The following is a 19,908-nucleotide window of genomic DNA, read 5'->3' on the forward strand; positions in this document are numbered from 1 at the left end:
AGGGTAAGAGAGAGAAATTATCGTTGCTGTTTTGCGGCTTCCCTTTTCTAATTTCCATACTTCCTGGTGATCGTAGTGTGTGTATGTGTGTGGGTGGGGGAAAAGGGGATCCCAAAAGGAAAACGAAAAGGATAGTTTCTACTGTTTCTCTTTCTTATTTTCCCTTCATTTGTGTTTTCTTTGCGTTGAAATTCTCTCTTACTCAGCTTCGCTTTCTCTGTGTAGAAATGGATATATTTGGACACTTTTTTTTCTCTTACTTATCATCCCCACCCCTCTTTCTTTTCTTTATCTCCCCGAAAAATTCTTTGTCTTTTTTCTCAATTTCCATGCTTTTTTTTTTTGCGTCGTTGAGTTTATTTTCCCTTTTTTGATTTTTTTCTTGTGTTTTGTTATTATTATTTTAGCACTATCATTGGTTCCTCTTTTTTGATTTTTTTGTTCACTACCATATGCACGTCAACATGAGGATAAAAGAAAATATGCATACACACAGACGCACGTGCATATTGTTATATATATAATATATTTGCATGTGTTCTTGCGAATATGCTATTAAAGCGTGCATCTGTGCCTATGTGTTTCCTTGGACCTAATCATTTCTCTTTATGTATATAGGTGTATGTTCCTCTATTGTAATAAGTAAAGCCAAACAAACAAACAAACAACTGTATGGATGCAGACTTTCTGCACCACTAGAAGAGAAACGGAAGAAAAAGAGGGTGCAAAAAGGAAACAGCTCAAAGAGAAAAAAAAAAAAAAAACGGAGCAAATACACTTACACAAATAAAGGACGAAATATTTTTTTTACCTTTTTTTTGTTTGATTTTTATATTTTTATGCGGGGTGTAACGTACGTCTAGTAAGAAGCAGTAGCAAAGTATAATACACATACACATGCATACATACACATACACTTTTCAATCTAATTATATTGTCTCTCTTTCTTTATACACATTTACGCAAATAACAATATATATCTATATTTTTATATATAACGTATGTGTGATGTGCTCGTCCTTATTTTCATTTTTCTTTGCTTGCGTGTAATATGTTTGTGTTCATGTGCCCATGTTTGTATGTGGACATGCGTGTGATATGTAACACAGTAGTGCCATTTATACCATGTCACTTTCTCCTTTGCGTTACAAACACAGGTTTTTTTTCGTTCGATTGCAAATTTTTCTCTCTGTTTTTCGGTTTTTTTTTTTCTTTTTTTTTTTTCTTTCCTGTATTCTTCCTGAATTGGATACTACTTTCAATTTAAATTCAAAGGTGCCTCTTTTTCTTTTTATTGTTCTTTTTTTCTTCTCTACCTATTATTGCGTAATACACACACAAAAAAATAATAATAATAAAGATCCCAACCAAGCGTAAAAAAAAAAAACAACAGAATTTAAAAAGAAGTAAGGCCTAGTAGTTAAGTTGAACTGGAAACGTCAATCCTAAGAAAAATCCCTTCAAACAAACAAAAATAAAAAATAAAAAATAAAGAAACAAAAAAAAAAAGCTCCACTAATCATCATCGAAAAAAAAAGGAGGGTGGAATACTAAAAGGGCAAAAACATACATACATTCAGTTACAGAACGAGGAAAGTGATTAACGCACATATACCAGAGGAAAGAAGATCAACAACAACAACAAAAAATGTCGACTTTTCCTGCTGCGAGTCCCTCCATTTGGGTCGGCGGCCTGGACCCTAACCTCAATGAGCAAAAGCTCTATGACCACTTTGTGCGTGTCGGACCAGTGGCTTCTGTACGTGTTTGCGTTGACTCCGCTACACAAAAGTCACTTGGCTATGGGTATGTGAACTTTCAAAACCCCGCCGATGCTGAAAAGGCGCTGGACCAAGCTGGTGTGAAGCTGGGATCAAAGCACATCCGCATTGCAAAGATTCAGCGTGATCCGTCTAAGCGCCGCAGTGGGGTTACTAACATCGTAGTGAAGAAGTTACCATCTGCTGTGGATACCTATGCTCTAAAGGAGATGTTCTCAAAGTTCGGTCGTCTCACTGCCATTGGTCTCGCAACGAATGAAAATGGTGAATCACGTGGATACGCACGTATTTCTTTTGAAAAGGAAGAATCCGCAGTGGAAGCTGTACAAGAGGTCAATGGAATGACTATTGATGATTGTGTTATTACAGTGGAGCGATATCAGCCCCACCATCGTGAAGAGCAGTTAAAGCAATATACAAACCTCTATGTCAAGAACCTTGATCCCTCTGTGGATGATGAGAAGCTTAAGGAGACATTTTCCGCTTTTGGTGAGGTTACCTCCGCTAAGGTACGTAATCTTGGTCCAAGCCAGACTGTTGGGTTTGCATACGTGGCATACGCCACTCATGAAGCCGCCGCCAAGGCTGTGGAGGAATTGGATGAAAAGGAATGTCCACTGGCGAAGGAGGGACTAAAGCTGAGTGTTTGCCGCTTCCGCTCTCGTGAAGAGCGCCAGCGCGAGCGTGAACGTCTGCGCCGCGAGCGTCAGCAACAACACAGCAAGTACCCCAACCTCTACGTGAAAAACTTTGATGACACTGTTACCAGCAGCCGCCTTAAGGAGTTATTTGAGCGGTATGGTGAGACCGTCTCTGTGAGTGTCATGATGGACAAGGCCACCAAGATGTCTCGTTGTTTCGGTTTTGTTTCTTTCAAGGAGCAGAGTTCTGCGGCTCGTGCGATTCAGGAACTGCACGGCAGCACCGCACTCGGCCTCCGCCCGCTGTTTGTGACGTACGCCCTCCGCAAGGACGCCCGCCGCCAGACGCTGGAGGACATCCGCAATAAACAGCCCCGCATGCGACAACCGCCGATGGGTGGTTTGATGGGCGGCATGATGGGCCCGCAGCTCGGCTTCATGGGCCCGCAGACGATGTTCAACGGCGTCCCCTTCGTGAACCCCCGCATGCCGATGATGCCGGCGGCGATGGGAATGGGCGGCCCCCTCCGCCCCCTCGGCCCAACGCCGATGAATCAAGTCCGCGCCCGCCCCGCCCCGCAGCGGGTGCCCATGCAGCAGATGATGGCCGCCCCGCAGCCACAGCCACCGGCGCCGCAGGGACAGAACCTCTCCACCGTCCTCGCCAACCTCACCCCAGAGCAGCAGAAGAATGTGTTGGGCGAGCGTCTGTACAACTATATCGTCCGCGTAAACCCGTCAGTGGCGGCAAAGGTAACAGGTATGCTGCTCGAGATGGACAACAGCGAAATCCTCAACCTGCTAGACAACACCGCATTGCTGGACACAAAGGTGCAGGAGGCCCTCGATGTGCTGAACCGCCACATGAATGTGTAGGCGTGCTATCACCGTCTGGCCCTCTCCGTCCCTTCTCTTGTATGCATGCATGTGGGTGAGTGGGTGAGGGAACGGGTGTGAGGAGGCAGAGAGGAATAAGAGTGAAAGGGCAAAAGTGGAAAGGGAAAAAAAAAAATAAGAAATACTGTGGGAAGGGTAGCTGAAGGATATTTTTAAAAAAATATTATATAATTAAGCTACTACAGAAGCAGGAAGAGAAAAAAAAAATGATGCTAAAGAAGGAAAAAAAGGAGAGAACATGTGGTTTAAAAAAAAAAAAATAAGTACGATGAAATCGAAAAAAAAAATATACATATATATATATATCTATAAACAAAAAAAAATAGCAGTCGGGTGAAGGGATGAGAAGGATAAAAAGATGTATTCAAAGCAAAAACACGAAAAAAAAAAACAAAAAAGAAAAGAGCCGCAATAAAAAAAAAAACAGACATTCGATCGGAGGTAATTACGCGACAAGTGGGCGTTGAGAGTGCCGAATCTGTTGTCATGTGAAAGCGGTGAGAAGAAAAATAAAAAGGAATGAGAAAACCATTCGTTTGATGCTCTTTTTTTTTCCTTTTATTTGTCTCTTTTATTTTCCATTTCTTCTCTGGTACCCTGACACACCTCGCGGCTTGCCAACTCGCTCTCTCCCTGTTTACACATTCTTTCCTTCGGTTTCTTTTTTTTGTCTTTACAGCATGCATTGCGGAGAGTGAATAAAAGGATAAAAAATGCAGAAATAAAAAAGAAAAGGAACATAAACAAAGTGAGAAGTACCCTTTAGCAGTGTTTTGGAAAAGGGAGAGAGCGAGTGTTCGTTTCTATTTGTATGTGTGGATTGTCGTGCATGGTGATGCGGGTGAGAGAAGTTTAAAGAAAGAAATGAAAATGGTTTGAATGGGTGGGGTGTTGTAGTTCAACTTCCCTGTAGACGCCTATAAGGACGATGAACGTTTTTCATTGGTCTTTTTTGTTTTTATTTTCATAATTTCTTTCTTTAAAAAATTTTTTTTATCCACCCATTTTTATTTCTGTTTTACTGATTTTACTGTCACCACCACTGCTACTACTACTTCTACTGTTGTTTGGTGTTTCTAAGTTTCTGTTGATGATTACATTTTTAAATCCTTGAGTGGCTGCCTAAACTGCTCTATTGTGTTATGCTGTTGCACTGAGGAAAGCGTAAAGGCTCAGATGAAAGATGACTGACCTGTTGAAATAGTTGACTGTGCGTGAAGTAAAAAAAAAAAAAGAGGAATTCAGCGGATCAAGAAAGTATCAATGTGTTCATATTTCTTTTTCATACTTTAACTTCATCTATTTCTGTATTAGATGCTCCCTTTATTAACATTGGTGAGCAACGAAAAAAAAGCAAAACTGGCGAGCGAACAAAGAGAGACAAATCAATATAAGATGATGGTTGAAAGAACAAAGTCAATGGATAGTGGAATTCCATACTTGTCTACATGAAGCTACGTACAATGTGTTTGTATTCGTAGAGAAACGCCAACATATACTCATTGAAAGGATAAGTTAATGAGAAAAAAGAAACAATATGAAATTTGGTAGACTAAGAACACAAAAAAAAAAAAACATATTTCTCTTCGTTCGTTCTCCTTCAGTCTCAGTAGCAGCGGCCGCAGTAGCAGAAGTTTTCAGCGAGAAGATGGAAAAATAAAAAGGGACAGTATGCAAATAACGACAAAAAAAAATGGATGAGGAAAGGAAAAGAAATGATATTTAATTGCTTTACTGCTGTTTTTTTCCCCCAATTTGTTTCTTGTTGTTTCTTGTTTTTCTTTGTGGTATCTTTCACTCTCTTTGTGTCCATTTCTTTGGTTTTTTTTTCCCCTACACCAGTGTATACAGCAAAGGCAACTTGTATCTTGCACTTTGCTCATGGACAGACCGGAAGTGATAATGGAAGAGAAAAAGAATTGAAGTAAATAAGGTGAAAAATAAAGGAAACGGATGAAGGAAGAAAAAAACCGAGGAAAAGGAGGAAACAGGCGAAAGAAAAGCTAAAGACAAAGTGATAGATAACGTGAGCAGCACAAATGTGAAAAAAGGGAAAAATAAAACAATGGGCAAAATTAAAGGGGAGGAAAGGGGTGAAGGTGAACGAGATATATAAAGAAAAGTGACGAAAATGATTTTGTTATATATATATATATATATATATATATATATATAAAGTAGGGGTTTCTGTTGTATTCTCTCTCTCCCTCTCTCACTCTTAAAAAAAAAAAATGGAGTGGCGCAAGAAACTGAAAAGGAAAAAAAAAGAATACATAAAAAAAAGAAAAAGGAAATTACATTTCGACATCGTGGTCGTAATAATCCAAGAAAAAAAGAAAAAAAAAGAAGGCTTCGCATTTTTTCTCTGCGTGAGCCCCTTCATAAAATAAAGAGGAATAGATATCTAGCCTATGACCCACTGATAATTTTAAATTGTGTTTTTTGATCGTATTAAATTTTTTCTTTGGTTTTTGTTTCTCTCTTTGCACGTGATCGTAATTCACTTGTGCTTTTTTTTTCTCCCTTTTTTTCTAGGCGTATTTAGTTATTGTTTTTCCTCCCTTTGTCTGTCGTACTGGTGAAGTTATTAAACAATAAATAGAAGAAATCAGCTGATAAAGTACGCATTACACTGGAAACATAGAAATATAATATCACAATATCTATTAAATTAGCCTTAGCATGATACTTTTCCTGCTTCGTTGGATTATCACATCGGCTATTTTTCATCTAGGTCTTCTTTATGCTGCATTTGGCACACTATACACAGCAGAAGAAACATCAAGAGCACAGAATAAGAATATTTCCTTCCCACTTCATTCACTACAACTATGGTTGATACTTTTCTTCTTTTTATTTCTTTCATATACTGTAGTGGAGCAGTTTCCCTTTTTCCTTGAGGCCCGTGCTGTTTTTACATGGCTGCTCATCACAGCACCATCCACCTCACACTCCAGATTGTACAACATTGTCTTTGATCCATTACTAGGGCGTCTGCTAAGAGTGTTTACAGTACTGGAAAATAATCAACGAATTGCCCAAAAGGTTGGAGTGACGGCTGTTCGTCTCTGTGTGGAGTTGGCAATATCAATTATGAATTATGTCGCACGAACTGGGGCAATTGAGGAAGAAAGTTTGCATGATATTATTACTGGTCTCATGTTATCACGTCATGCACTGCAGAACAGTGTGGCCGCTCGGGTAAACGGTGAAACTAGTAGTGCAGCCTCAACGCCACCGCCTTCTCCTACACATGCTCTATTGAGATGAAATTGATTATCATTCTTTTTTTTAGTTATTTCTGTATTCCGTATTCGGCTGTTTCGACGGCTGAATGGGAAACTAGATGCACATATGCGATCCTCCCCTAACCCCAAAAAGAAGAAAGAGAAAGAGTACAAAAAAAGAGGAAAAAAAAAATAGTAATAACGATCTGGCTGTGCATTGCAATAAGAATCTCTTGTGAAATCTTTTGATGTCTCTTATTGTGCTGCTATAATCTTTTTATTTATTATTTTTTCATCATCACCTCTGTATTTTCCTTGAGAGTAAAAGGATGGAAAAAGAGGGGTTTCTTTTCATTTATTTTCTTCTTATAATTCTGATATTTCTATCGCTAATCTTGCATATATAAATATATATTTTTTTCTTTTTCTTTAATTGTTTTTACTTTTCCTTTCGTATCTGTCTCAATAACACGGGAGGCAGAGTGATATAGTGTAATTGAAGTAATTAGGTGATTATAAGCTGTATGCACCTGAGAGAGTAAAAAAGCAACTACAGAAAGACCTAAAAAAAAAAAAAAGAAAAAAGAACAAAAAGAATAGTTTTTTTTTTTTCGAAGTAACAGAGCAATGAATCGGCATAAAAAGTTCTATAGTGGTCTTGATGATGATATTGAAGAGGAAGACTATTATGAGGATGACTACCTTTACGATGAGGAAGAAGATGCTGAGTACTACGATGAGGAAGAATTACAATATCTCGTTAAACCTGGTGTGACACCAACAACAACAGTAACAACAACGCAACAAAGTGAAGAACAACAAGAGCAGAATTCTGTAAAACCAGATATCTCATCAACTAATGGGGATGCATTGAATCCAAATGATGTTGACTACTGTTTGTTAACGCAGCTACTTCCAGAATTGATGCAGAGGTGGGATGAACTCACTAGAGTTAGGAAAATGGAAATAAAACTCACGCGACATTCTGCCATTGAAGCTCTTCGTGAGTGTGAATATGATATTGAAGAAGCTGCTATGATGCTACTTAAGAAACTTAATGAGAATGATAAATCATTTTCAGTTTCTGCAACACCACAGTCTGTAGCGAAACATGTGAAAACAACTTCTTCACCGGTAGTTGGAACAACACCTGCTCCTGTTTCAAGTGGTGGTCGTACTCTAAAACTAGGACAAATTAACAAAACTGTAGATAATGTAAAAACAAAGTCAATGAATAGTCTCAAGGCGAAGGAGGTAGAAAATACTGTCAATAACAATAAAACTAGTGGAACTTCCAAGAAATTAAAGAAAAGTGATTCAATTAAAGCAGTTATGCCAGATATGACAAAAAATGACTGTACCTTTGTTATTGCAGGTCATGTTGACGCTGGAAAAAGTACAACTCTTGGTCATTTATTATTATTGTTAGGAAAAGTTTCTCAAGCAGATGTTGACAAAAATGAGAGGAATGCTAAAGGTTTAAATAAAGAATCATTTAAGTATGCATGGTTACTGGATCAATCTGAAGAAGAACGTCGACGTGGTGTTACTATTGATTCTGGATCTTATTGTTTCGAAACAGAGCATCGACGTATTCATATTTTAGATGCTCCGGGTCATAAGGATTACGTAGTTAATATGATAAGTAGTGCAACACAAGCGGATGCTGCACTTCTTGTGGTTACAGCTGGTATATCAGAGTTTGAAGTAGGTCTTGCTCATGGTACGAAAGATCATCTTCTCGTTTTAAAAACTCTTGGTGTCGGTCATTTGGTTGTAGCTGTTAATAAAATGGATGCTGTGGAATTTGGTCAGGAAAGGTATAACTATGTTGTACAACAGCTAGGGGATTTGATAAAGCAAATGCGATATAAGGAAGACGCTGTTGTGGGTTTCTGTCCTGTAAGTGGTATTCGGGGAACTAATATTTGTGAAATAGATCATAGTGCTACACCATGGTATGATGGACCATCCTTGATACAATTACTTGATCAATGTCCTCTTGAAAGTCGTTTGTTAACTGCTCCGTTACGACTTAGTTTAATGGATATTGATGGTTCACGTTTGTTTTGTAAGGTAGAAAGTGGAAAACTACAAAAGGGATCTAAGATTGCTTTTCTACCTTCAGACGTTAAAGTTTTGGTTAAAACTATTGATAAACCTACAACAGGGGGTTTGGTGGATGTTGCCTTTGCTGGTGATACCGTAGAGATTGAAACTCCCTCTTCCATTATAGGATTATATCCCGGATGTGTGGGTTGTCCTAATGATGCTTTAATTAACGCCTCTACAGACTTTATTGCTCGTGTGCAAACTTTTAACACACTACGTAAAGCCATTCTCCCTGGAGCCACATTTACAATGGTGGTGCACGCCTTAACGGTACAGGTGAATGTGATGGCGTTAGTCTCAAGGATGAATCGTGACGGGACGTGGTCAACTGGAATGGTGAAATGTGTCCCAAAGGCCACACAGGCACTTATTTTATTTCGTGCGCCGCAGAAGATCGGATTGGAGCCCGCCGATGTCTGCCGCGCCCTCGGCCGCTTTGTGCTGCAGCAGGAGGGAGAAACTGTGGCTGGTGGTTTGGTGGAGAAAGTTGTGCTGTGAATACACACTGAGGATTTGGGCGGGGGTTGATAAAAGGTAAAAGGAGAAGAAAAAGAAAAAAAAAGAAAGAAAGAGGTCTCTGGGGGTGTGAACGTATTGGATCCAAAAGAAGGAAAAAAGAAAACAATAGGTGATAACCCATGTGGTTTTTTTTTATTTCTCTTTCTTTTTTTTTTTGCATTTTCTTGAATTATTTTATTTTTGTTTCTTTGCTTCATTCTTATCTTTTCACTTAACTCTTTTCCTACTTACAACATTGTTTAAATGCAATTCTAATGGAGGGGATGTTGGCATTGTTTAGTATAATAATTACTATTATTATTATTATTATTATTATTATTATTATTATTAATCGTATTTACTTGTTATTTGTCGTATCTTCGTTTCCCAAGATTTCCTTGATTCCTTCTACTGTTTATTATTATTATTATTATTATTATTATTATTATTATTTTTCGACTCCTTTTCTTCCTTATTTTATTCTTCCTCATTCACCAAAATTGAGTACTTCTTCGCACAAAGCACAAGGAAGAAAGGGAACATCAACAAGGAAAAGGCGAAAGAGAGAAGCGTTCACTTTATTACACATTCACTCGCCTTTTTTTTTCTTCTTTGTCTTTGTTTTAATCTGTATTTCTCTGTTATATTACACCATAAGAACAAAACAAACAAAAAAAATAAGAGACAATAACTATAACCATTAACAACGAGTTAAAAAAAAACTAGTAGAATAGAAGTTTTCTTTTTTATTTTTATTTTTATTTTTATTTTTCTTTTTCTTTATTATTATTATTATTATTATTATTATTATTATTATTATTATTATTATTATTATTATTTACGCATGAATTATTTTCTCAATTCCTTCTGCGGTCCAGATAAGGTGGCCAATGGCGGTGATTATGAACTCATGCCAGGCCCAATTGCAGAGGCGGACTATCTTCCACTGCGACTCAAGCATGAAGAGCGGAAGATACAACGATTGATGCGTGGCATTATTATGGCCTCTCACTATACCGATAAGGTAGATGATGAGGCGGTATTGAAGAGTAATAAACGGGATGCAATTATCGTGAGAGAAATTACAAATGCGTTGAGTGGTTTAATTCTTGGATTGGATGTTGAGAAAGGGTCGGTACTTCTCCGTGAGAAGAATTTTACACCTTTTTCAAATGAAATTCGTTCAGCTATAGAAGCCTGTCGGAGGTACAAAATGATGAATCCCGATTTACTTCGTACAGATTATGTAAAATTTCTTTACATGGTTCAAGATGCTGTACAAAATGAAAATGTTCGGGAGATGTTAGGATTTGTTGTAGGAGAAAGAATTATTACAATAGGTCAATATTGTCGTGCTCTGGGATTTGAAGAATTATTACAAGATCGTCGTTTACCTCTTTGTATTACGCCTGTTCCTATAATGAGAAATAGAAATAAGTTAAATAAGGCATTACGTCAAAAGGATGTTGTGGTAAATGCTGTAACAAAAGAGTACAGTCTACAAAGTGGTAGACATCCAGAGGAAGTAGAAATTGCAATTAGAAGCCTTAATGACGCCAATCAGTTTGCCAATGATAATGTAGATAGCACTAATCAATTATTACAATTATTAAAAGATTATTTTTCCCCTGATACCACAAATGAATTGACAAACTTGAGTATTGATGAAGGTGAAGATGGGAGTCGTTTGACTCATGATCATAGACGTCAGTACTATTTTGTATTACAGAGTCTTACATTATGGAAAAATATATGTCGTCGAATGTTTTCTCTCTGGACAATTGCAGAAGAAGATATGTTAAATCCCAATGAACCATATGAATTTCGTTACACTGGACAAGGATACCAACGTGTACAAAAAGCACCAAACCTTTACCGAGCTATTTGTACTATTGTACAGCAAACTAAAGATGAACTTGGAGAATGGGTAGGATCAGAACGAGTACATCTTGGTGATGATCAAGTTCCCAATGCTTTTCATTTTATTGATAAGTATGTTCAAGTTTCTCGTATTATTATTCCTATTCTTCGTACTATTTCACATATTGATAAACTGGAGGAAAATTCTGAGCACAATGCGTACATGAAGGAAGTATGGGGTAGTGCAGGTAATGCTAAATTGGCTATATTGCGTGACTTTTTCCGTCATGGTTTTGATGGTAGTGGAGGTGATAATATGGATGATGCTGGAAGTTGTGTGGATGGTCGATTGACTAGCGCTTGGAATTGGTGCAATAATATTCGTTGTAAACCTTTCTATCCTCTGTTTCTTTTTGCCGGTTTTAACTCTTTTGATGGAGAGCTGGATTTGTAAACCAATGTAGCAAAACAAAAAGAATAAACAAACAAACAACAACAACAACAACATCATCATCATCATCATTTGTGGTGATATTTTGTGCGTGTGTGTGTTTGTGTCCTCAGTTTTACAAACGGCAAAGGGTTTCCCATGCTTTCGATGCTGTCACTCTGTTCCTTTGTAATGTTTCTCTCTATTTGATGTTTTGGGTGTATTGAATTTGTCACACGCTCACTTTATATGTCTATATAGCTTCTTTCCATGGCAATAGGAACGAGGTGATGCTGAATCAGCAGAGGATGGATGTGTGACGGAGTAATATCTGCATTCCTCTTTCTTTCTGTTCAATTCTGTTATTATTATTATTATTATTATTATTATTATTATTATTATTAATTATCAATTCACCTGTTACCATAGTTGAGGTATATACTTCATCCCTCACCCCACTTTTACTTTTCTCCTCTTTACTCTTCTCTCGTATCTCTCTTATTACTCCAGGAGGATCCACTCGCAGGGATGCCCCCAAAGCTCCCCAACTTGAAGTACAAACCCCGCCGCGTGGTCCGGGCGAAGGAGGAGGACGACGCCACACATGAGGCCGATTTGAGTCTCGTGCAAATCGAGCGTCTCCGCCTGCAGCAGGAACAAACCGCAGAGGCCGCCGCCAACAAGAACAGCAACAACAATAGAGACGGACACCGCACAGCCTCAACAACAGCAGCAATTGGAACAACAACAACAGCGGGTGAAGGTGGACCCATCAGACGTCCTGCACGTTCACAATCCGGGCCGTTGGCCGCCAGTCGTGCGGCGGCGTTTCTGGCAGCTGAAGCAGAGCGTTTTCCCGCCAACACCATGTCGAGGATTCTCGAGGCAGAGGCGGATAACCCGAATATGACGGTTTACCATCCAACACCACTCGATAGCACACTTCCCGCACGTTTAAAAGTATCGGCTGGGGAAGAAGAACACGTTAGGGGTGATGATCGTCGAGTTGAGACAACCGCACAGGATGATGGGATTATGTTTTTAAAAGAATATGAGGAAGAGTTGCGTCGTACTAGAGAAGCTAATATGCGGTTTGAAAATGAGGTTCTTAACCCGTCTGCTAATAAAATTAGTGTAGAAACTGATGTTGGTCGTCACGATGAGGGTGAATTGGTGTGGTTGCAACTACCTCGTTTTCAAGCTAACCCTCCCTTTCTCATGACACAGTTACCATCGGGAAAAATTGGGGAAGTAAAAGTTTACAGAAGTGGTCGAATGGTTATGGAAATTTGCGGTGTTCACTACGATGTCGCTGTGGAAGGTTACAACGCAGGTGATGATGGTGCCTGCAATGTTGTCTCTGCAGTGGCGCCTCCTCAACAGCCTGATGAAAGGTCGAGTTGTTATCAACTGGGACTTTTGACGAAGAAGATGATTTGTACACCCAGTATTACTGTGGATAATTGATGAAGACAAAAAAGGTAAAAGCAAAAAAAAAAAATTCCAGAAATACTGAATGGCATACAGTAAATATAAGAGCAAACTCGAGTAAAAAAAAAAGGAAGTAGACATAGTGTGAGAGAGAGAGAGAAGAAAAAAAAAAAGAAAACAAAACGCTCTTAGTATGCGGTTTGCTACTTCATTCTTACCCCATTTTTCTTTTTTTTTTCTCTCTTTTTTTTCTCTCTTTTTTTGTTTTTCTATTGGTTTTTATTTTTTCTTTCTCTCTTCTTTATTTTCTTCGCTTTTAAATATTTAATAATTTCTGTTTTTTCTCTCTTTTTGCTATATATGGTATGAACATGACGGGATCTTGCAAAGTAATTATATATATATATATATATATATATATATATATATATATATATATATATTGGTTTATAAAATTGTTTCATTAGATAGTTAAGTAATGACTAACGTAGCTAAGGGAGGAAAAGAAAAAAAGTTTTGGCTTTATGCTTTTCGAGACCAACTTGCAGGTATTCAGTGCTTTTCAAATTGTGTGGATGTTGCTGATATTAAGGGAGATGGTGATTACAAGTTAGTTATAGCAGATGGTAGCCGAAAACTCAAGGTGTTTGGTGGAACTTCTATGATTACGCAATTACGATTGCCTTCCGTACCTTCATCTTTAACAACTTTTTATGCAGAGAGTGGCGAGGATGTACAACTTCCAGTGATAGCTGTTGCTTGTGGACCATATATATTTATGTATCGTAATATGAAACCTCTTTATAGGTTCACAGTTCCTTCTGTAGAATTAGATGAAGTTGATCTGGCTGTATGGGAAGCACTACGAGATGGTACCATCTCCATCCAAGAAGCAAGCGATATGTTAGAAGAGCGACGTAGAAATGGTGTGGAACTCTCGACTCGTTCTACAGATCTTTTGGCATCTGATAATGCTCAAGAGCGAGAACGTATTGTGGAATCTTTTAAAGACGAACCTCTAACACAGCTTACTCTCGTAACTTGTATGAGTTCTCTCCTCTTAGAACGGGCAGAAGGAGGATCTCGTAGTTGTTTAGTATTTGGTACTGAAGATAGACATATCTATATATTAAAAAGTAGTCTTACAGAGGTTTATTTTAAAATAAAAATTCCTGGCGTTCCTGCTTCACTTTTAACAGCAGGTTTATTACGGGTAGATTACCGTATTATAATATCCTCTAGAGATGGATGTGTTTATTGTATAAAAAATGGTAAACTTTCAGGATCTGTTATATATCCTGATGGACCAATTGTACAAATTGCTCGTTATGATAATCTTATAGCTATAGCAACGATGCAAAATACATTATCATACTTTAATTTAAAAGGCAAACGTCAATCATGTGTTTTTATTCCTTTTCCAATAACAAATATTTCTACCATTACCGAAACTGCAACAGGTAAAGCTAGAGGTATTATTGTAGCACTTAATAATGGATCTATTCGAGTATATGTTGGAAAAACACTTTTACATGAAAGTCAAGTCTATAATACCGTAACGGCTATGCATTTTGGTCGTTATGGTAGAGAAGATGCAGCACTCAAACTTATTTTACAAAATGGATCTCTTGTTGTAGAAATGTTGCACCGTCATGCTTCTTTTGAATGTGAAAAGAATAATGAAGCTGGTCCACCTCCAGAACAAGATGTTCCTATTCCTGTACCATCACTTACAAGCGTGTTCGTTGCACAAGCAGAACGTGAACGTACATATGGTGTTGATATGCATCGATTATTTCAACAAGATCTTTGTCGACTTCGTCTTAATACTGCCAAATCATACCTTTCATTACTTTCAAAAGGTGTCGAAACTTCTACTTTGGGTTCTTCAAAAGCGGTTTCTGATGGTTCACTTCGTATAATTACAGTAGTGAAGGGTCTTGGTCCAGTATTTAAGGTTCTAATTACATTACAAAATACTAGTCAAAAACCAATGCATAATTTAGTGATTCTTTTAAATTGTTCTCCAACGTTTTGCAAAATACCAAAACCGTTTTCAAATGTTCCCTTGCTCTTACCTTCGGTTCTTTCACCTCATGAGGTGCTTGTGGAACGCTTGGGTGATGGGGAATTAAATGATGGGATACATGTGTGTGTTACTAGCCCTTCTCTTACATCTCCCTTAGCAACAACAATTGTTGAGTTACCAGATTTAGATATCATTGAAGATGAACTGTAGGTGAAAAGACATATCGTTTTTTCTCTAATTTTTTTGTTATATATATATATATATATATATATATATTGTTTTTTTTTAGATACATTTTTCAAAAAATGAAGAGGTTTATTTACTGTTGTTTTTGTTTTTGTACCCATTGGTTTATTATTGCTATACCAAGTTTTGATTTCATTCTTATTTGTTTTTCTGCTTTTTTTTTAATTGAATAAAAATGAATTCATGCTTAGAGGTTCCAAGAGAAAAAAAAAAAAAACGGGTTTCCTCATTAGACTCTCTGGGTAGGAATGGACGAGAATGAGGGGAAGCCAGCATCCGCAGTAGTTGCACCTTCAGCCCTAGCGGGATCAAGTAAAGATGGCGTTGTCAGCTCTAGGTTGCGTGACTTGCGGGAAGTAGAGAAGGAGGAAAATGAAATGATTCGAAAACTTCTTTACACGACCCCTCTTGATGATGATGATATTGCTGTTGAAGAAGCAATGAACACACTGGACACGGTTCGCCTCTCGAGAGAAGCAAGAGAAGAGTTTAACAAGGCCACAATGCGTCCTATAAAGGAAAAAATGTTGGGACTTCGCAGTTTTTTGAATTTGTTAGATCAACCTCAGCACAAAAGTGTTGTAGCAGTGTTTTTTATTGCAACATTTGCAATGTTTACTATTCCTATTCTTGTCTTGCTTGTTGGTATGCATATAATTGCCCCTCTTCTTGAAGTGAATGCAGGTGTTTGTGGTGGTTTTATGGCACTTGGGTCGACTATTATCATTATGGGATCATATGTCACGTATGCTTTACTAGAACCTGTTCCGGATACATTGGAAAGAGAAGACCATAAGGACGAAAAAAAGGACCAGTAAAAAGAAAAAAAAAGACAAGGAGGAGAAAAAGAGTAAGTTACATGATCATCTGTATTTATGACTTGGCCCTTGCCCTTATCTCACTTGAGAATACAAATCATAATTTTTTTTTTTTTGCCGTGAAACCATTTTTTTCTCCCCTTTATTTTTATTTCTTGAGTATTATTTTTCTGTCTTCATTTGTGTATGGTCTGAATAAGAAGCAGAAGAATAATTCTACAGATCAGGCTAATGTGGTTGTTATTGTAGTTGTTGGTGTTTTTGGTTCTGATGAAGAATTTCTGCAGCTAGGGAATAGGAAAGGTTTCTTGACATTATCTTTGAATTCTCCCACTTTGAGCTGAATATCTCTACAAATCTCTATTTATTTGTGTTTTTTTGTTGTTGTTGTTATTGCTTACTTACTTCATCTATAAATATTGTAGGAATAACCTGGAAATCATCTGTTCTGGTACCTAGCGAAAAGGAGGAGGAGCAGGATACATTAGTTCTTTCATGTCTGACTTATCGTCTGCAGCTCAATACTGCATCTCAGCATGTGTTTACATTGTCCTTGCTTTGCTGTGGATGTTGTTTTCTTTTATGTACGGAAAAATTGCCGATCGTTGCGGGTCTAGCAACGATTTCCCGGAAAACACGTACGGAGTACAGATATAATGAGGGAACTAACAACAACCATTTGGTGGTGGTGATGGGTGTGATGATGAAATTGAAGATTATTATAATAGCTATAATGATGAGCATTATGATTTTTGGCTAGGAAGATTCCTTCTTTGTCTTTTTTTTTCTTCTTCCTCGCTAATATATGATACCGGTGATGCAATGCGTGAAACGCAAACTCCCTTCAATAACCATCCCATCCTTTTACCAAAGTTGTTTTGTGTACCAAACGCCGTTTCTTTGTTTTGTTTCCCTAGTTGAGAGTTCTTTTGATAGTTATATTCCTTTTACTGATGGTGATTTTATTGTTACTGATGGTGCAAATTGTCACACTTTTTAGTCGCATTGTACGTATATATATATATATATATATATATAATTAAACGAACAAGTATATTCGTGTTTTTTTTTTCTAATCGTGTTTTTTTTTTTTTTCGCTCTTGAAGTTCCTTAACTCCCTTGCTGTCCCTGTTATTATTAGACTGAATATAGTGTAGTTTTATTCTTCCTCTGTTTTCCGGTTTTTCAGCAACATCAAAGAGGCAAAGTATTTCAATGCTCAGTTGGTCCTATCGAGGACGGGGACGTACAACCACCACCACCACCACCAGCACGACAAGCGCTTTAAAAACAACAGATTTAATGGGCAATCGTCAACGGCGTCGTACATCACGGCGGCCGACAGTATTATTTCTCCTGGCGCTATCTCTTCTCCTCCTTCTCCTCCTCGTGAAGACTCCTTCGCTGCTCGACTCGGAGCCGCTGGGGGGAGGAGAGGGAGAAGCGGGCCGGGGGAAGCGTGAAGGGGGGGCCGGCGGGGGGCATCAACCACCGCTCTGCCCGGGTTTCGATGAGGCGGCCTCCCCTCCAGCCACTCTCTGCGTGAATGGCGCCGCCTGTCGGGCTCCCTTCTCTTCTCTCCGAGCTCAACCGTTACAATTGGTACAGTCTATGGAGAGGAACGAGTCCGAGTCGGCGTCCCCTGTGTGCTATTCCTCCACGGGTACTCCAGTGGCCAGTCCTGTCTGGGTACGTCCATTACTACAAAAGATGATGAAAGCAGGGGCGTACACCCCAGCAATCTCATTATTGCAAAAAGATCCATGGTATATGCTTATTGGTTGGGTATCAGATAGATTTATGCCTCCCCAGAAGCCAGGCCGAAGGGCAAATGGTGATATTATGCTACCACAAACCAGAGGAACTAACGCGTCGTACTATTTGGAGGTGTATGGAAGTTTGTGGCATACTGAGGTAGAGTCAGGAAAACTTCGGTTTAACTTCCAGTTAATTCACCGTAATGGAATTGCTGTATGTGTACGTGAACGAATTCATCTGTTTAAGTATCATTGTAGTCCTGATGGAAATGTGGAGCCACTTCCTATTTACTTTTGTGGATGTAGACACTGCAGGATTCCCTCAGAACTGTTCTCTGATCATATGACAGTTTCTTTGTATCAACGTTTTCCATTGCTTAAGAAAGAACCGTCACTTGTTGAGATAAACCCAATAGTTCGTTTTAATTCCTTTTTGAGTAAAATGGAACAAGGTTTGGAAATATTGAATGAGAAAAATGCTTGTATCGGAGCAAATGAGGCTCCATGGCTCATTAACACCTCTATTCTCGAACATTTTCCGTATGAAGGAATGCACAATGACCTGGATACCTTGTTAGCTACTCAAGCTGACTCTAGCGGTTTAGTAACTATGGTTATATTTAATAGTTTTTGGCGCGATCATCTGCATAACTTTGTGTATAGCTTTTCGAAGAAGGCAAATATGCGAAATTTGATTGTTGCAAATCTTGATGATGATGCTTTGTCCCTTTGTATATCGTTCAGATTACCATGCCTTAATGCGAGTATATTTGCTGAGCGTGAGATGGAAGAGGCATCAACACAAAAACAAGGATTCTCACGTAAAGTCACGGAAGAACTTTCTTGGGTAAAACCACGTTTAGCTATTGCCGTACTTCGCCGTGGGTATGTCTTTTTGCTCTCAGATCTTGATATAACATGGAACCGTTCACCGATGCGTTATTTACTCGAGAGTCGTGAAGATCTTGTACATCAGTGTGATACAAGAGATTCTCTCAGCATTAACTCTGGTTTTTATATGGTACGCCCAAATGAACGAACCCTGCGTTTTTTCACACATATGATGTCTTTCCGTCCTGATGAGAGTGCAGATCAAGCGGCTATGCGACTTTTTATGAAGTATGACCATATCCATGGTGTCTCACACCGTTGCTTGCCACACTGGGATTTTAACATGAAGTGTAACTACAAGGTGGAACGATCTGTAAGAGTAATAAATGGTAAAGAAACTTTTCTTTGGAAACAATACCCCCTTAAAGAGGTTCCCAAATGGGTTTTGTTACACGCCACTTGTCTCTCTGGGGCTAAAAACAAAATTCAGTATTTTAAAACTATAAAGGCATGGTTTCTTGATGAGCTTGATACTATAACGGGTTCACATACTTCACCGAAAAAATTCTGTGTCTCTTTACGTGACTCTTCGAAGGCGAAAAGTGGTGAAAGCAACATTGTGCACAACGTTTACGGGACAACTCCACATAGTGAGACGTACAAAGATGCAACGACTGACCCCAAGTATCTACAACATCGACACTAGTGTCAATTTTTTCTCTTTAATTTGACACATTTTGCTGTACGATGTATATTTTTATCCATTAAAAAGAGAGGGTGAAAAAGAATAAATAAAAACATTTTGATTCTTTTATTCTGTATCTACATCTCTTATGACCATTTTTTTTTTTTTGCCATGTGGTTTCATCGATAGGCTTGTTGTTGCTTTTTTTTTACCTTCGTGTAACCCATTAACCACGTTTGTTGCAAATCACAGAGAACATTGATGAACTCCTCCCATTCATATCTTAATTTACTTAACTGAAGACGGCATTCATGTCAATTTTTGCGATAGTGTGACCCAATACTATTGATACCGTAGTGTGGTTCCCCAGGTATTTTTTTTTTTTTAATTGGCAATGGTGGAATTGCCGTGTTAATCTCCTTGACGACATCACTGATGATTTGTGAGGGGCTATGTGAGGTTGGGGCGGAACCAAGGTGCTGTGTCTATACGTGCTCTCTCTATGGTTTTTCATGAATGAAGAGAGGACTTTGATTGGAGAATCATTGACCTGCAGCAGATCAAGGCGAAGATTGAGTTCAAGGTAGTAGTGATCATTTTATAATGTAATGCATATGTATTTGTAATGTTTTGTGTGGTTTGGTGTTTAAAGAATTCGTATCCCC

The 19,908-nt window shown here is 38.4% G+C and overlaps 8 protein-coding genes across 8 annotated transcripts; all 8 read left to right on the plus strand.

Moving 5' to 3' along the window:
- Positions 1-1,648: 1,648 nt before the first annotated feature.
- Positions 1,649-3,298, plus strand: LSM04_000286 (Polyadenylate-binding protein/Hyperplastic disc protein; the record flags this gene model as incomplete). Its single annotated transcript, XM_067335474.1, has 1 exon — positions 1,649-3,298. One exon carries the CDS (start codon positions 1,649-1,651, stop codon positions 3,296-3,298), a length of 1,650 nt encoding a protein of 549 aa, XP_067194928.1.
- Positions 3,299-6,001: 2,703 nt separating this feature from the next.
- On the plus strand, positions 6,002-6,589 carry LSM04_003970 (uncharacterized protein; the record flags this gene model as incomplete). The annotated part of the gene is made up of 1 exon (XM_067335475.1): positions 6,002-6,589. The coding sequence occupies one exon, from the start codon at positions 6,002-6,004 to the stop codon at positions 6,587-6,589; it is 588 nt and encodes a 195-aa protein (XP_067195143.1).
- Positions 6,590-7,173: 584 nt separating this feature from the next.
- On the plus strand, positions 7,174-9,156 carry LSM04_004569 (Translation elongation factor EFTu/EF1A; the record flags this gene model as incomplete). The annotated part of the gene is made up of 1 exon (XM_067335476.1): positions 7,174-9,156. The coding sequence occupies one exon, from the start codon at positions 7,174-7,176 to the stop codon at positions 9,154-9,156; it is 1,983 nt and encodes a 660-aa protein (XP_067195181.1).
- Positions 9,157-10,000: 844 nt separating this feature from the next.
- On the plus strand, positions 10,001-11,470 carry LSM04_002681 (Protein of unknown function DUF2009; the record flags this gene model as incomplete). Its single annotated transcript, XM_067335477.1, has 1 exon — positions 10,001-11,470. One exon carries the CDS (start codon positions 10,001-10,003, stop codon positions 11,468-11,470), a length of 1,470 nt encoding a protein of 489 aa, XP_067195071.1.
- A 504-nt stretch (positions 11,471-11,974) lies between these two features.
- Positions 11,975-12,913, plus strand: LSM04_009005 (DNA-directed RNA polymerase III subunit RPC4; the record flags this gene model as incomplete). The annotated part of the gene is made up of 1 exon (XM_067335478.1): positions 11,975-12,913. The coding sequence occupies one exon, from the start codon at positions 11,975-11,977 to the stop codon at positions 12,911-12,913; it is 939 nt and encodes a 312-aa protein (XP_067195455.1).
- Positions 12,914-13,355: 442 nt separating this feature from the next.
- LSM04_009052 (Bardet-Biedl syndrome 1) lies at positions 13,356-15,116 on the plus strand (the record flags this gene model as incomplete). The annotated part of the gene is made up of 1 exon (XM_067335479.1): positions 13,356-15,116. One exon carries the CDS (start codon positions 13,356-13,358, stop codon positions 15,114-15,116), a length of 1,761 nt encoding a protein of 586 aa, XP_067195459.1.
- Positions 15,117-15,400: 284 nt separating this feature from the next.
- LSM04_006973 (uncharacterized protein) lies at positions 15,401-15,970 on the plus strand (the record flags this gene model as incomplete). The annotated part of the gene is made up of 1 exon (XM_067335480.1): positions 15,401-15,970. The coding sequence occupies one exon, from the start codon at positions 15,401-15,403 to the stop codon at positions 15,968-15,970; it is 570 nt and encodes a 189-aa protein (XP_067195330.1).
- Positions 15,971-17,185: 1,215 nt separating this feature from the next.
- Positions 17,186-19,264, plus strand: LSM04_006453 (Nucleotide-diphospho-sugar transferase; the record flags this gene model as incomplete). Its single annotated transcript, XM_067335481.1, has 1 exon — positions 17,186-19,264. One exon carries the CDS (start codon positions 17,186-17,188, stop codon positions 19,262-19,264), a length of 2,079 nt encoding a protein of 692 aa, XP_067195296.1.
- Between the last annotated feature and the right edge of the window lie 644 nt (positions 19,265-19,908).

Source organism: Trypanosoma melophagium, assembly GCF_022059095.1.
Source record: "Trypanosoma melophagium isolate St. Kilda chromosome Unknown ctg1segment0, whole genome shotgun sequence".
In the NCBI taxonomy this organism is placed as follows: domain Eukaryota; phylum Euglenozoa; class Kinetoplastea; order Trypanosomatida; family Trypanosomatidae; genus Trypanosoma; species Trypanosoma melophagium.